This window comes from Heptranchias perlo, chromosome 3, assembly GCF_035084215.1.
Source record: "Heptranchias perlo isolate sHepPer1 chromosome 3, sHepPer1.hap1, whole genome shotgun sequence".
Classification (NCBI taxonomy): domain Eukaryota; kingdom Metazoa; phylum Chordata; class Chondrichthyes; order Hexanchiformes; family Hexanchidae; genus Heptranchias; species Heptranchias perlo.
Window position 1 is genome coordinate 127,770,971 of NC_090327.1, and position 15,420 is coordinate 127,786,390.

General features: G+C 43.4%; 1 protein-coding gene across 1 annotated transcript in view; it reads left to right on the forward strand.

Annotated features, from left to right (window-relative positions):
- The window catches only part of ofcc1 (orofacial cleft 1 candidate 1), a 149,234-nt gene that overhangs the window by 27,302 nt on the left and 106,512 nt on the right, over nucleotides 1-15,420 (forward strand). The window contains exon 5 of the mRNA XM_067977282.1: nucleotides 7,715-7,946. Within this exon, the coding sequence (XP_067833383.1) occupies nucleotides 7,715-7,946 (232 nt within the window). The remainder of the gene's footprint in view (nucleotides 1-7,714; nucleotides 7,947-15,420) is intronic.

The window sequence follows — 15,420 nt, forward strand, 5'->3', positions numbered from 1 at the left end:
TTCATTGTCCCTCAATTCCCCAGGTACAGCAAAGGGAAAATGGGGGCAGACACCAGTTGTGTCTGCTCCATGCCCCCACAACGCTGCCCCAGGAATTCCAGGGCTTTCCCAAAGTGACGCACCTGACCTGGGCCAGTGCTTGTGTGATAGGGATAGGCCCAGCCAGCAATATGATGCTAATGAGGCAGGAGGGGGCATTCCTATTTTCCTGCCTAACTTTCCTCTAACTGTATCCATGGGGTGTCCAAATGGAGGAGCATCATAAAACACCTGGCAGTGGGGCTTGTGCTGGTATCCTTTATAACATGGAAGATTACGGGGTCCCAGGAACACCCGAAGATTGGAAAATCACCACTTCAGTTCAGATACAGTCTGCCCCGCCCTCCTATAGCCATGGCTGATCTTCGGGCTTGGAGCCCAATTGCTGTCCTCCAGCAGCAGCCAGAGGGCCCTGTTGCCGGGGAATCTCAGAAGTGTACTGGAGAATGGGGGACCGCAATATCTGCCCGTAGTGGAGAATGGGGGACTGCAATATCTGCCCGTAGTGGAGAATGGGGGACCGCAATATCTGCCTGTAGTGGAGAATGGGGAACTGCAATATCTGCCCGTAGTGGAGAATGGGGGACCGCAATATCTCCCTGTAGTGGAGAATGGGGAACTGCAATATCTGCCCGTAGTGGAGAATGGGGAACTGCAATATCTGCCCGTAGTTTTTTTTATTTTTTTTAAATTTTATTCGTTCACGGGATGTGGGCGTCGCTGGCAAGGCCGGCATTTATTGCCCATCCCTAATTGCCCTCGAGAAGGTGGTGGTGAGCCGCCTTCTTGAACCGCTGCAGTCCGTGTGGAGAATGGGGGACCGCAATATCTCCCTGTAGTGGAGAATGGGGAACTGCAATATCTGCCCGTAGTGGAGAATGGGGAACTGCAATATCTGCCTGTAGTGGAGAATGGGGGACCGCAATATCTGCCTGTAGTTGAGAATGGGGAACCGCAATATCTGCCCGTAGTGGAGAATGGGGGACCGCAATATCTCCCTGTAGTGGAGAATGGGGGACCGCAATATCTGCCTGTAGTGGAGGATGGGGGACCGCAATATCTGCCTGTAGTGGAGAATGGGGAACTGCAATATCTGCCTGTAGTGGAGAATGGGGGACCGCAATATCTGCCCGTAGTGGAGAATGGGGGACCGCAATATCTGCCTGTAGTGAGCGCAGTGGGCAGACTTTCAGCTCTTCTTTCTCTTTGAGAGCTTGCTGAATGGCTGACAAAGCCAGCAATGGGATCTGATCCTCAGCTTCTTCAGCACTCCGAGAATGGTGGGGAGTGACTTACCGCCCTATTCCTACCGTCACTGTCACTGCCGCAGTGTCCCTTGAGTCTACCGCTGGCCGGCTGGAGGGTCCACATAAGAGTGGCGATAGGCCCTTTTAATGTGCAAATCGCACCTTCTGCCCAGTATCATTTGGTGGTCCAGCCATAGTGGAGATCACAGGTAAGTTTTGCTGCATTTTTGTCCAAGCTCTATAAAATCAGCCTGGGCATCTGTCACTCCCCCTCCTGACATCGGACATCCCCCCTATGGAACTACCTTCTTCTGGCCTGGTGTCTGGGTGGGCCCCCAAATATTGCGGTGGCCTGGAGTCAGTGGGATGCCCAGGGCGCTTGATTTCCACCCGCAGCTCATCGGCCAAATGCTAATGAGGCCCAGCCCTCAAAATGGACTGGGCCTCCTGCCGGGACTATTGGGTGGCTGGTGGGCATGCTCCCCCAACTGGCCACCTGAAGTCTGTACCGGGGGAAATCTACTCCTGAGCGTCTTTCTTTTCCAGGGCCTCTACGGTGAAGCCTCACTGCAGCAGATTACTATCATCCAGGGTGAAAGAGATGCATTGCGGACTTGCTTAATACATACATGGACAAATGGTTGGCTTATGTCATTGCTGTCCTCTGTGGCAGCTTAGAATGATTTCAAAGCATTAAAGTTAAGGGTGTTTGTGACCTTGACAGCCTGTGAAGGAGTTATCTGCAAACTACCATGCAGCATGTAGCACAATTCTGCCACAGTCTCCCTTGTGAATCTGATTTGCAGCCTCCACAAATTGAGGTATGTGTGCTTCTGTCTGTAAATGTGACTCTGTGGGTGTTCCTGTGGGTGTGTGCAAAGCACCTCTGATGCACCCTAACTTGAGTGGTATCCCGCCATTGGTCTTCCTCTTATTGTTCCAGAAAGCATGTGCTGCTGTGGTGGTTGTAAGTGGAAAAGCAACGTTGCTAATGCAATTGTCACAAAGACTACTGGCCATTTTAGTGACCTCAAGAGAAAACCAAACAATAGCAAGAAATAGCCTTCTGAAGCTCTTTGAATCTACTTCTGTGAACAGCACTGCTCGTAGCAACCCTAGACACCCATTTTATATGAGCAGGCACGTGAAATGGGGCTTTGCCAGCATGCAAGCTGCGACATTGCATGCCTAGGCCAAGATACAATTCATCCCTCATGTGCATGGATCCAACGGCAAACTAGCAGGTTATTTTTGCCAACTTTGAAAACTGCTATTGAGAACTTGGACATGGTATAAAAAGGGTGGAGGTCATACGCCATGTATCTCTGCTCCTTTTCCTGATTGGTTATGCCCACTTTATCAGGCACAACTAATCTGCAAATCAGCTAAAAATTTGTGATGTGGGTTTATGAGATTTATAAAAGAAAGATGGGGAGATGGGAAGTGAGAAAGACACTAGATTGAAATGTGAGAAATCTATAACAGTACAGCTAGCTGTTCTTTTATAGTTTACTAGAATGTAATATCTACTTGGTATTTAAACCTGGTTCACTGATCTAATTTTGGATTCTAATTCTAAAAATATTATGAGGCAAAATTGTCATTTATTGGGGGAGGGTTTGGTCCTGGATTTAGATTCATTTCACTTAAGATCCTTGAATCCATCAGTCTGACTTTAAACCCAGGTCTAGAGGTGAAAGGGCAGTATTCTAAACCATTGTGCCATCTGGTTCCTATAACTGTGATGATTAACATATAAAAAATGCAATAGTGTCACAATCCCAAATCAATACAAATATATTTAATACATCAGTATTACACAGAGGACATATGAGTTAGTTTAAATGAGATAATTATCATTGAAACAAATATGTAATCTATCAAATTTATATCTTACAAAGATTAAAGATTTTAATAATAAGAAATCAAATTAACATAATATAATACCCTCTATTGATCAGCGATGAACTGTATACCATAAAAGCTTGTGTATAGGTTCCACCGTAATAAAGATTGGCCATGTGAATTTATGGTGGAAGGCTGAGTGGCAAAAGATGGAATCGCACCTCCAATTTCACACATCATGACAATTTGGACTTTATGGTCTTTAAATTGTATCATATTTTCATCTTCCCGGGCTGCAGTGGAAGGCCATTGCTTTGAGTGTGCCACTTTCTTTGCAAAGGGAAAAAACACTACTAGGGTGGGGCATTAGTTAGACTTTTTCTGCATCCTTCAGCTCAACAATTTTTGCTTCCTAACTTGCTGGAAGTGCAAGCTGATAACAGTGCAGCGAGGGGCAACGGGGACCTTAGTGAACGACAGGACCAACAGTCTATCTGCTTACCCAATGAGAATTAAGGATTGAGAAAGAAACAGAGGGAATGATTAAGAAGGAGGGTGAATTCAATGTCAAATCAGGTACAGAAAGAGAAATGAAGAGAGGGAAAGAAAGATTGGATTAAGAGAGAGAGAAAAAAGAGCCAGCAAGGAAAAGTAAGAAAAAAATATAATAATTTGGCATTGCATTAACAACGTTTTAAAAAAGGTACTTACGCTGTTACTTACCAGACTTAACGTTCTGCGGCGAGTTTAATGTGAATAAACATGCAAATCCAGCAAGTTCTTAAAAATAGCGGGGAGGCTAAGGGTGAGATGCCGCTTGTGCGAAGCAAATGGTGGAGCATCGTGAATGGACCAGCAATTTCTGGAGATTCGCAATTCACGGCGTATCTCTTGATACCCTGAATTTGCTGGCCAATTTGCACATGAACAACAACGTGTGTCGTTAACACGCCGTTATTTTCGCAACAAGAGCCGGCCTACTGTGTTAGAAAACAACACTGGAGAAGGTCTGACTGTCCCACCCTCTGGGATAGATGATACAGCACAGTGTCAGGAGGCAGCAGTGGGTATGAAACTGAAGGACAGAAGCCCTCGCTACTGTTATTTATCTAAGAAGTCTAACATAAGGGCCCCGATGTTTGTGGGGAGGGTGCCGGGGTGGTTGAAAACGGCTGAAGAACCCGGCAAGGCAGGGGACACGGAGATCCTGCCGACCTTTAACGGCAGGATCTCATTATCATATTTTTGATCCATTTCCCGCTCGGCCACCAGCCAAACTGGCAGCCAGGCCGGTGGCCGAGAGGGAAAACTAGCAGCAGGAGGCTGGAAATCGGGTGGCGGGAAGGTTGGCAATCGGGGCTGGTTGGGTGGGGGGGGCGGGGGCGGCGATCGTGGGGAGGGGTGGGGTCGCGATGTGGATGGGGGAGAGAGGCCATGATGTGGAGCAGGGAACAAAGGTCGGCGATCGGGAAGCGGGAGGCTGAAGGCTCCTCATGGCCTACAGGGAGTGCTGAGAGAGTCGCTGACCTCGTGGAGCTGGCAGCTCCCACCTTCCTTTCACTGCCGGATTTCCTGACCCCGGGGAAACCTGCGCAGCAGCAGTGAATTTTAAATCGGGCTCCTAATTGCACTGCACTGGGAGCCCGATTTAAATATGTTAATGAGGCGTCTCACCTCTCCACGGTGGGAGACTCGGACGCCCTGATATCTGCCGCCGTAAAAAAGGCGGTGGGTGTGTGTGCGGCGTTTTGGAGGCGTGTTCCCCGTATTTAAGTCTTTCACCCCTCGTTGGGAGGGAGGTTAATATCGAGCCCAAGGTTGCCAAGACGGTATTGAAATGTTTGTACTATTTTTCCCTGTAAGAATCAAATTTCCTTATTCTTAGAAACTGAATAATGTTTCATTTCCGTAGAAATGTTGTTCAACATTTTTCACTACACAATGATTAGATTCAACACAGTTTCCTTCAGTGCAGAGAATGGGTGGATCAGACAGAGCAGGCTTCCATGTAACTGTTTATATTAGGGGAGATTTTCCACTCCGATGGGCCAGCATATGTGTGTATTCCAGACGTGGAGAAGGTGCAAAACCAGAAGCTGAGTTGGTGCATCGAAAATACAGTGGGATCATGCTGCCCACTATTTTCCGACCAGGCAGTGATGGAAGCTCAAGAGGCTCACTAGGATGCGCGAGCATCATTATAGCCTCAAAAGATATGTAAATTTGGATGGGCCCCCCCCCCCCGCCCCCCTCACTTGCATTTCCCAATCTTTTGCTCCTCAAACATTGCTGTATGCCTGTATATTACACCTACACTTACAAAATTACTTCCTGGTCTTCAGAACTTAGGTTCTTAAAGCCAAATATCCCTTGGTGTTGGGAGTGACCGTGAAGTTGCATTTGTATGGCCTTTTCTGGTTAATTTTTGCTGTCGTTTTTTTGGTCATTTCTTTTGTTGCCGATTTTGCAGTTTACTGCTGATTTCTCCTTTTCATTTGGTCACTATCTACCATTCATGGGAATTGCCTTTCAACATTAAAGCTCCCCCCCTCCCTGCCGACTCTATTGGATGGGCATTGCTTTGGAATTCCTCTTGCCTTCAGAGATCGATAATGCGGAATGTCCTACAGACTTGAGCAGAGGCAGGTGTACCTGGATCGTAGGAGGATCAGTGGGACCTGCGTCTATATGCAAGGAGGCAGGTTATACATGCAACAGCGCAGTTACTTGGCACATCCAAGAGCTCTTACTTCACCACCAATGCATCACCAGAGAAACATAAGAACATAAGAAATAGGAGCAGGAGTAGGCCATACGTCCCCTCGAGCCTGCTCCGCCATTCAATAAGATCATGGCTGATCTTCGACCTCAACTCCACTTTCCTGCCCGATCCCCATATCCCTTGATTCCCCTAGAGTCCAAAAATCTATCCATCTCAGCCTTGAATATATTCAACGACTGAGCATCCACAGCCCTCTGGGGTAGAGAATTCCAAATATTCACAACCCTCTGCGTGAAGAAATTCCTCCTCATCTCAGTCTTGAATGGCCGACCCCGTATCCTGCGATTACGCCCTCTAGTTCTAGACTCTTCAGCCAGGAGAAACAATCTCTCAGCATCTACCCTGTCAAGCCCCCTCATAATCTTATATGTTTCAATGAGATCACCTCTCATCTAAACTCCAGAGAGTATAGGCCCATTCTACTCAACAGTCTCGGAACTGGCCGACTCCTGCATCAGATATGCAAACCACTTCTTGAACTGGGATGGTTTTGTCTGAGACAGTAAATGTTACTACTGTCTTGAACATCTATGTAACTGGTTTCTTCCAAGCTGCCTTGGGGGACATGCTTTGGATTAGCATTGCATTCATCAGCTCACTGATATACCGTTTGCTAGGGAGAAGGACTTAATCACTTTTTCAGAAGATAATGGTCAGCAGCAAGAGAGGGCGCTTCACTTTTTCAGATTGGCTGGGTTTCCAAGAATGCCAGGCCTCATCAATGGAACGTAGGGACAGTAGGCTATTCAGCCACTCATACCTGTTCCACCATTCAATCAGATCATGGCTAAACTGTACCTCAACTCCATTTACCCACCTTTGATCCATATCCCTTGATAGCCTTACCTAACAAAAATCTATCGCTCTCAGTCTTGAACAATTCAATTAGCCCAGCAACCACAGTCTTTTTGGAGGAGAGAGTTCCAGATTTCCACTACCCTTTGTGTGAAAAAGTGCTTCCTGATCTCACTCCTAGCTCTAATTTTAACATTGTGCCCCATTGTTCTGGATTCCCCCACCACAGGAAATAGTTTCTCTGTATCCACCCTATCGAATCCCTTTATCATTTTAAACACCTCGATCAGATCACCCCTCAACCTTCCAAGTTCAAGCAATACAACCCAAGTTTATGCAACTTATCCTCATAATTTAGCCCTTTATGCCCTGACATCACTCCGGTAAATCTGCACTGTTGGCTCTGTATTAACAGAAGCAAAAAAAAGTTAACTTACCTTTTCATCGGCGACCTCCAGTGGTCTCTTTAATGGCCATTGGTTAAGGTGCTGTTGGCCCGGAAACACTGAGTGGAGCATTTGCGGCACATGCTTTGCCCAGTTTATGCCAATTTTGGGAGAGGGGTCCTCACACAGGCGTTACTTCCCATTGTTACGTTTTTGTCACATTTCAACTTTACGATTATAAATTCCTATGTCCATATTTATAATGGTAACTCCCTATGTAAACTTGTCAGGCTATAATTACCTCCACTGCAGCACCTCCACTGGGAGGTGGGTGTAATCACAGAGTGACGAGTTTACATAGGCAGTTTCCATTATAAATGAAGACAGGGCATTAATATATAATGCTATTCTATTAGGTTTTCCTGTACCTATTATAGTATAGTTGATGCAGTTTAATACATTTTTTCTTCAGTTGCATCAACAACTACTTGCATTTATATATTGCCTTCAATGTTGTAAAATGTCCCTAGGTGCTTCACAGAGGCATAATCAGAAAAAAATATTAAAGAGCATATGATAAACTTTCAGAAGGAAAGCTTTTATTTTAAATTCTTCCACAGGTAATAAAGCTCCCCAAATCTCTTGTTGGACAGAAGGAGTATGGAGTGGAACTTCAGCTCCCTTCGCACTTTCTCAGATCTCCCGATGGCTCTTATGCCTCTGAAAAGAATGAAACCAATGAGAACATCCTGGACACCAACTCTGGCCTAAAGGTGGCTGGTAGACAGCAGCCTGATGTAAGATGTCTCAGTCTGCAGTCTAACTGCAGACGCGCCTCTGTTTCAGCACAAGGTTGGTAACCACGTCTGATTTCTGTGTCTAATTCATTCTAAAGGAAAACATTGTGTATTGTGCCTTTGCCGGTAGCTTCACAAAAAGTTCCCTATGAAGCCATATAGATAGTGTGCATTGAGCCCTGTATTAGAGACCATATTACTTGTGGGAAGGTGCACGATGAATAATCCATCTGACCAATCTTTCCATCTGACTGCTAAATGCTACTTCATTTTTCAATTACTTTTGCACCCTGTGTTTAAAGTTTTAAGTGTAGCTATAAGGAGGCATGCCATAATTTATCAGTGTCTTGCATGAAATAGAGATGAGTTGTTCAGAAATTTAATAATGGCTAAACAAACACATATTAAGACGTGTTAATTTAATTCAAATTAAAATGTTATTAAATGTTTGGTTGATGAATTCTTATCATTAAAATGGTAAGATGCAACAAATATTTGAATTAGGGCTTACCCAATCTAACCTTTTTTGGTAAAATCTGAAATATAGGCTGTTCTTAAATGTGCACTACCCTTGCCAATAAAAAAAAATGATCCTAGCACTTATCATTCCATGAGAATGCACTCTAATTGTATTTAGGCCACAGTAATTAATTCTAGTACAATCATATAATTCTTGACAGTTTTATGTGTATTGGAATGTGGTCTCAAGTAATAAATAATGACCAGTAAGAAAGAGGCAGACTTGTTAAATGAGTACTTTGTATCCGATTTCACAGTGGAGGAAAAGGACAAAATACCAGCAGTGCAAGGGAACCTAAAAAATGTCAAAGATGGAACTTAGTGGATTTAGGTAAAACAATAGTAAAGGAGAAAATAATGGGACTTAAGATAGACAAATCACCAGGACCTGATGGTTTCCACCCCAGGGTATTTAAAGAAATAGGTGAGGAAATTGTAGGTACGTTAGTCCTAATTTCTCTAGATTCAAGAATTGTGCCTTTGGATTGGAAAATTGCAAATGTCATTCTATTATTTTAGAAGGGAGGGACAGAGACCAGTAAGTTTAACATCAATTGTGGGGAAGTTACTGGAATCTATCATCAGAGATGGAGGGGGGTAATTTAAACCTAACTTGCTGGGCGGGAAACCCACATCGGGTGTAACGCCAGTTTTATACCGGGTCCAATATTACTCTCCATTGACTTCAGTGGAGAGTAAAATCAGGTGGGGTGTAAAACCAGCGTTGCACCTGATCTCGTCAGTTTCCCGATGGGTATGTTAAATTAAAATTGCCCCCAGAGTGACTGAGCACTTGGACAAGTATCAGTTGATCAAAGATGGATTTCTGAAGGGTAGGTCATGCCTGACTAACCTAGTTCAGTTTTTTTGAGGAAATCACTAGCATGGTAGATAGGGGAGTGTAAATGAATGTTGAATATATGGACTTCCAGAAGGCATTTGATAAAGTTCTGGACAAGAGGTTATTAGCAAAAATGAGAGTGCACGGAATTGGAGGGAACCTTGTGAAATTGGTTGATAATTTGATTGGGAGGTAGGAGACAGAGAGCAGGGATAAAGGTTCATTCTCTGATTGGCGGGATGTGACAAGTGGCGTTCCCTAGGGATCTGTACTGTGGGCTCAGTTTTGCACATATATATTAATGACTTAGATGAAGGAATAGAGTTATATATCCAAGTTTGCAGATGATACCAAGTTAGGAGGCACAGTAAGTTGTGTGGCTGGGAACAGGAAGTAACAAAGGGACATATGACAAACTAAGTGAGTGGGCAAAACTATGGCAGGTGGAGTGCAATGTGGGGAAGTATGAGGTCATCCACTTTGGATCAGAGAAGGACAAATTGGAATATTTCTGTGATGGTGAGACTGGGGGTAGAAATTGGTATGCATTGTGTCCAATTTTCGAACGTAAAATGGATGCAATTTGTACCATTTTAGCCGCAGAACAGCCTGTGCCCTCTCTGAGCAGGCATTGGTCCCGCTGCCAACTTCGTGGGGCCCATTTTTTAATCATCCCGGGCGGACACCTAAAACAGGTGTTAGGCCTCCCGAATATATAAGTTGGGGCCTAACGCCTGTTAAAGGACTCACTTGACAAACTGGGCAGCGATGTGCTGGACAGACATCAAGGGTCTCTCTCAGAAATTGTCAACAGGAGCTGGAACTCCCCAGCACCCAAGCCCAGGTGAAATTTCCAACTTTTAGATTGAAACAGAAGTTGAGCCTTAGGCTCCAGAGAGAGTAGAGTAAACTTTTTAGAGCTATGTCTAAACTTAATTGACTAATTTTATGGATAAATTCAGTGATTTTTTTCAAAATTTTGCAATTATGTGTTTATTATATTATGCTATAAATGTTATTTTTAGCTGTATATAATGACCTGAATGAGAAAAGAAAATATTACTGATAGCAATTTATTTAGTTTTGTTATCGTTGCTGGTTCAGGATTGCTGGGTTTAAGAAAAAGAGTAATTTGATTAGATGGCTTTGCTGTGCTAGCTAATTGCTGGTTGGTAGCTTTTCCTATGAATTGTAAATGGAAGTGGTTTTTTTATTTGGGTCAATGGAATATTCAAGCCAATCAGCACGGTTAATTTACTAGCTAGTTAGCTGAGCTCGTCATGATATTTCCTTATTTTTCATTGTGTGTTGTTGAGGTATAACACTATATAGATGCACTAAAGGCAGGCCTTTTAAGCCCAATGGTAGATATGCACAGATGCCGAGATAGATAAAACAACCTTAGTTAAAATGTTCTGGATCACTGTTGCGTCTTTAGATGGGACCAAGCTACTTTCTCTACAAGCTGTAGTAGTGGCCAGTCAACTTGAAGCTGTTTATTAAATAGATTGTAGTGATCTGCCAGAGACTCTATAAGGATAATTTTCAAACTTTGTGCTGTCAGGAGGGTGTCCTGGCTCACTGGCAGCACATATGGGAAATTCGAGCACGTGTTCTACATGGTTTTCGAACGATTAAATGAAATGGCCTGGAAATCGTGGCCGGATTTTAGATGTGGTCAGCCGATGTGCCAGGCTTCCACCGGCAGCACAAGGTTGGAAATGACCCCATATATGCTTCCATGAAGTATACGCTTCTTCACAGATGATAACAAAGAGGAACTGTGCAGGGGGTTAGCTTGGATATTAAAATGTTACATACTATGTGTTAAGGATTGTTTGTTTAAATGATGTTGCCTATGTCAGGTACTGATTGGATTAGCTCTTGTTTAAAGTTCCTTTTAAGTGATTTGTCCAAAGGTTATAATGCAACAAATACTAACTTTAAGTCCCTGGCTATAAGTTGCAGAATTGATCTCTACTGAGAGTTTGGAAGAGTAATAATTTGTAATCTCATAGGAGAAGCATGAGCCCTTGCAATATTATGTTACGTAACTCTCAAATATAACTAAAGAAAATAGTGGGATACAAGGGGTTATAAAAATGTGATAATCATCATCGGATTACTTTGTAATTATTGTATTCCTGATTGGTTACAAGGGAAATCTAAAATTACTGCTGCAGTACAGCTGCATCACAGAACTTAAAGTTTTGTTAAACTCAGGACCTTTCCCAGATTAAAGCTTCTGCAGACCAGACTACCAGTCATTTATATTATGCGTAGGTCCACTTAGGGATCATTACACTGCCTCTGAGGTTCAGAGGTCTATGCTAACTTGAGTAAGATCCCATTAAGATATCAACAAGGAGCCTATGATGTGTGTGGTCACTTGACATGAATATTACTTACATCCTCATCTATTTCAGTGAGGTTACAAAGCTGCTTCTGGCTGTTGGCTTTTATTCTCAAAGGACAGTTTTTCATCTTGCAGTAGAACGCTTTTGTAGATTTTAAATGTAATACGATTTTAAAATTAAACCCAGGTATGGTCTAATCAAGAGATACTATATGAATATATTCCTTTGGGTAATCTCTTAGCAGTTTATTAGAAACAGATTATTTGGGTTGGAGCTAAACTGCATGTGTCCGAAATGCTTTTTCTATCTTTGCAAAGGATTGAAATCATGCCCATTTCTGTAATTCACCACCATACCAGGCACAGTATCTCATCTCTGGGATTTGATCAGATGTTGTATGGCTACAAACTGAATAAACTGTTTTAAATTTCAGAGAATTCCATCTTCAGAACAGTCAAAATAAAATGTAACTTTAAAAAAATGTTCACTGATATCTTGAGTATCAGGATGTGATGCAAGTCGAACAGTCAGGAGTAATTCAAATAAAGAGTTTTATTGACATCAGTAGTCTGCCAGCAGGGTATGCTCTATTATGACAATGTTTGCTTTGCAGTATGGAATGCAAAGTATTTTTTTTGCAGGCACAATCTGCTTGACAACAAGCTTCACCAATGATTTATATTAAACCAGTTTTTTCATTTAATTTTATTTTTATTTATAATATTTATGCCGTTAGTATCCCTATTCTGTTGCTTTCTTACATCCAAATTGTCCTTTGTAAGGCAGGAGGTTGAGTATTATGGAACATCTGTATGGCCATTGCCTACCTTGTCCTTAATCAGCCAATAGGATGTGTGCTCTCCAGAGGAAGTATTTATTCAGAGAATCATAGATCATACAGGACTGAAGGAGGCAATTCAGCCCAACATGTCTATGCTAGAAACATAGAAACATAGAAAATATGTAGGCCATTCAGCCCTTCGAGCCTGCTCTGCCATTCAATATGATCATGGCTGATCCTCTATCTCAATACCATATTCCCGCTCTCTCCCCATACCCCTTGATGCCTTTTGTGTCTAGAAATCTATCTAGCTCCTTCTTAAATATATTCAGTGACTTAGCCTCCACAGCCTTCTGTGGTAGTGAATTCCACAGGTTCACCACCCTCTGAGTGAAGAAATTTCTCCTCATCTCAGTCCTAAATGACCTACCCTGTATCCTGAGACTGTGACCCCTCGTTCTGGACCCCCAGCCAGGGGAAACATCCTCCCTGCATCCTGTCTGTCTAGCCCTGTCAGAATTTTATATGTTTCAATGAGATCCCCTATATTCGCTTGAGTTCTTCTAAACTCGAGTGAATACAGGCCTAGTCGACCCAATCTCTCCTCATATGACAGTCCTGCCATCCCAGGAATCAGTCTGGTGAACCTTCACTGCACTCCTGCTATGGCAAGTATATCCTTTCTTAGGTAAGGAGACCAAAACTGCACACAATACTGCAAGTGTGGTCTCACCAAGGCCCTGTATAACTGCAGTAAGACATCCTTGCTCCTCTACTCAAATCCTCTTGCAATGAAGGCCAACAAGCCATTTGTCTCCCTAACTGCTTGCTGCACCTGCATGTTTGCTTTCAGTGATTAGTGTACAAGGACACCCAGGTCTCTTTGTACATCAACATTCCCCGATCTATCACCATTTAAATAATGATGTGGAGATGCCGGTGATGGACTGGGGTTGACAATTGTAAACAATTTTACAACACCAAGTTATAGTCCAGCAATTTTATTTTAAATTCACAAGCTTTCGGAGACTTCCTCCTTCCTCAGGTAAATGTTCAGGATCTCCTTGAAGCCTACGCATTTATACATATAGAACAATACATGGTGTTTACAGACTGCCCCTGCAACTGCCCGTTGCCAAGGCAATCACCGTGTTCAGACAGAGAGGTGTCACCTGCAGAACCCCCAAATACACATTCAACAAAAAAACAAACAGGGAAAAAAAACAGAGAAGAAAAACAGAGAGAGGCAGAAACATCCGGAAGGCAGAGAGAGCCAGCAAATGACCCATTATATTAAAAACAGATAACATTTGTTCGCTGGTGGGGTAACGTGTAGCGTGACATGAACCCAAGATCCCGGTTGAGGCCGTCCTCATGGGTGCGGAACTTGGCTATCAATTTCTGCTCGACGATTTTGCGTTGTCGTGTGTCTCGAAGGCCGCCTTGGAGTACGCTTACCCGAAGGTCGGTGGATGAATGTCCATGACTGCTGAAGTGTTCCCCGACTGGGAGGGAACCCTCCTGTTTGGCGATTGTTGCGCGGTGTCCGTTCATCCGTTGTCGCAGCGTCTGCATGGTCTCGCCAATGTACCATGCTCTGGGGCATGGTACATTGGCGAGACCATGCAGACGCTGCGACAACGGATGAACGGACACCGCGCAACAATCGCCAAACAGGAGGGTTCCCTCCCAGTCGGGGAACACTTCAGCAGTCATGGACATTCATCCACCGACCTTCGGGTAAGCGTACTCCAAGGCGGCCTTCGAGACACACGACAACGCAAAATCGTCGAGCAGAAATTGATAGCCAAGTTCCGCACCCATGAGGACGGCCTCAACCGGGATCTTGGGTTCATGTCACGCTACACGTTACCCCACCAGCGAACAAATGTTATCTGTTTTTAATATAATGGGTCATTTGCTGGCTCTCTCTGCCTTCCGGATGTTTCTGCCTCTCTCTGTTTTTCTTCTCTGTTTTTTTTCCCTGTTTGTTTTTTTGTTGAATGTGTATTCGGGGGTTCTGCAGGTGACACCTCTCTGTCTGAACACGGTGATTGCCTTGGCAACGGGCAGTTGCAGGGGCAGTCTGTAAACACCATGTATTGTTCTATATGTATAAATGCGTAGGCTTCAAGGAGATCCTGAACATTTACCTGAGGAAGGAGGAAGTCTCCGAAAGCTTGTGAATTTAAAATAAAATTGCTGGACTATAACTTGGTGTTGTAAAATTGTTTACATTTAAATAATACTCTGCCTTTCTCTTTTTCCTTCTGAAGTGGATAACTTCACATTTATCCACATTATACTGCATCTGCCATGTATTTGCCCATGTATCTTTGAAAGAGCTATCCAATTAATCCCAATCTCCTGTTCTTTCCCCGTAGCCCTGCAAATTTTTCCTTTTTAGGTATAGATCATGCACTAACAACTTGGTAGATAACTACATCAAAGTAAATGGTTTACATGGTCCTGTGTTTCCATACAGGAATATCTATATGGGGCTTGTGATCATAGATGTAAACTGCTAGCATAAGCTCAATATATGATAACTGTATTAAGCAAAATGGTTCAGCACTAAATATGTATATATATATTCTACAAGTCATTTTTTTCTATCCTCAGATTAGGGTGCTCACTTACCATGTGATACTTAATCCACCGATTTGCACTAGAACTGGCACTGGTACAGTCAAATTTTAATGTACATCACAGCTGTAATTTGAAACCTGGTCTACACTACAGGAGAGCTACTATTTAGAGCTGAATCACTTTGCTTAATATCGTTATCATATATTGAGTTTATGCTAGCAGTTTACATCTATTATCACAAGTCCCATATAGATGTACCTGCATGGAAACACAGGACTATGTAAACCATTTAATTTGATGTTGTTATCTACCTAGTTGCCCGTGCATGCTGAGGTGGATCATCCTATTTAAAGTAAGATCTAAACCACATAAACCCATGACCATACCACAGGAGATTTCCTCTGTTGCGTTATGTGTAATGTGCAATGAAATTGTAAACCCA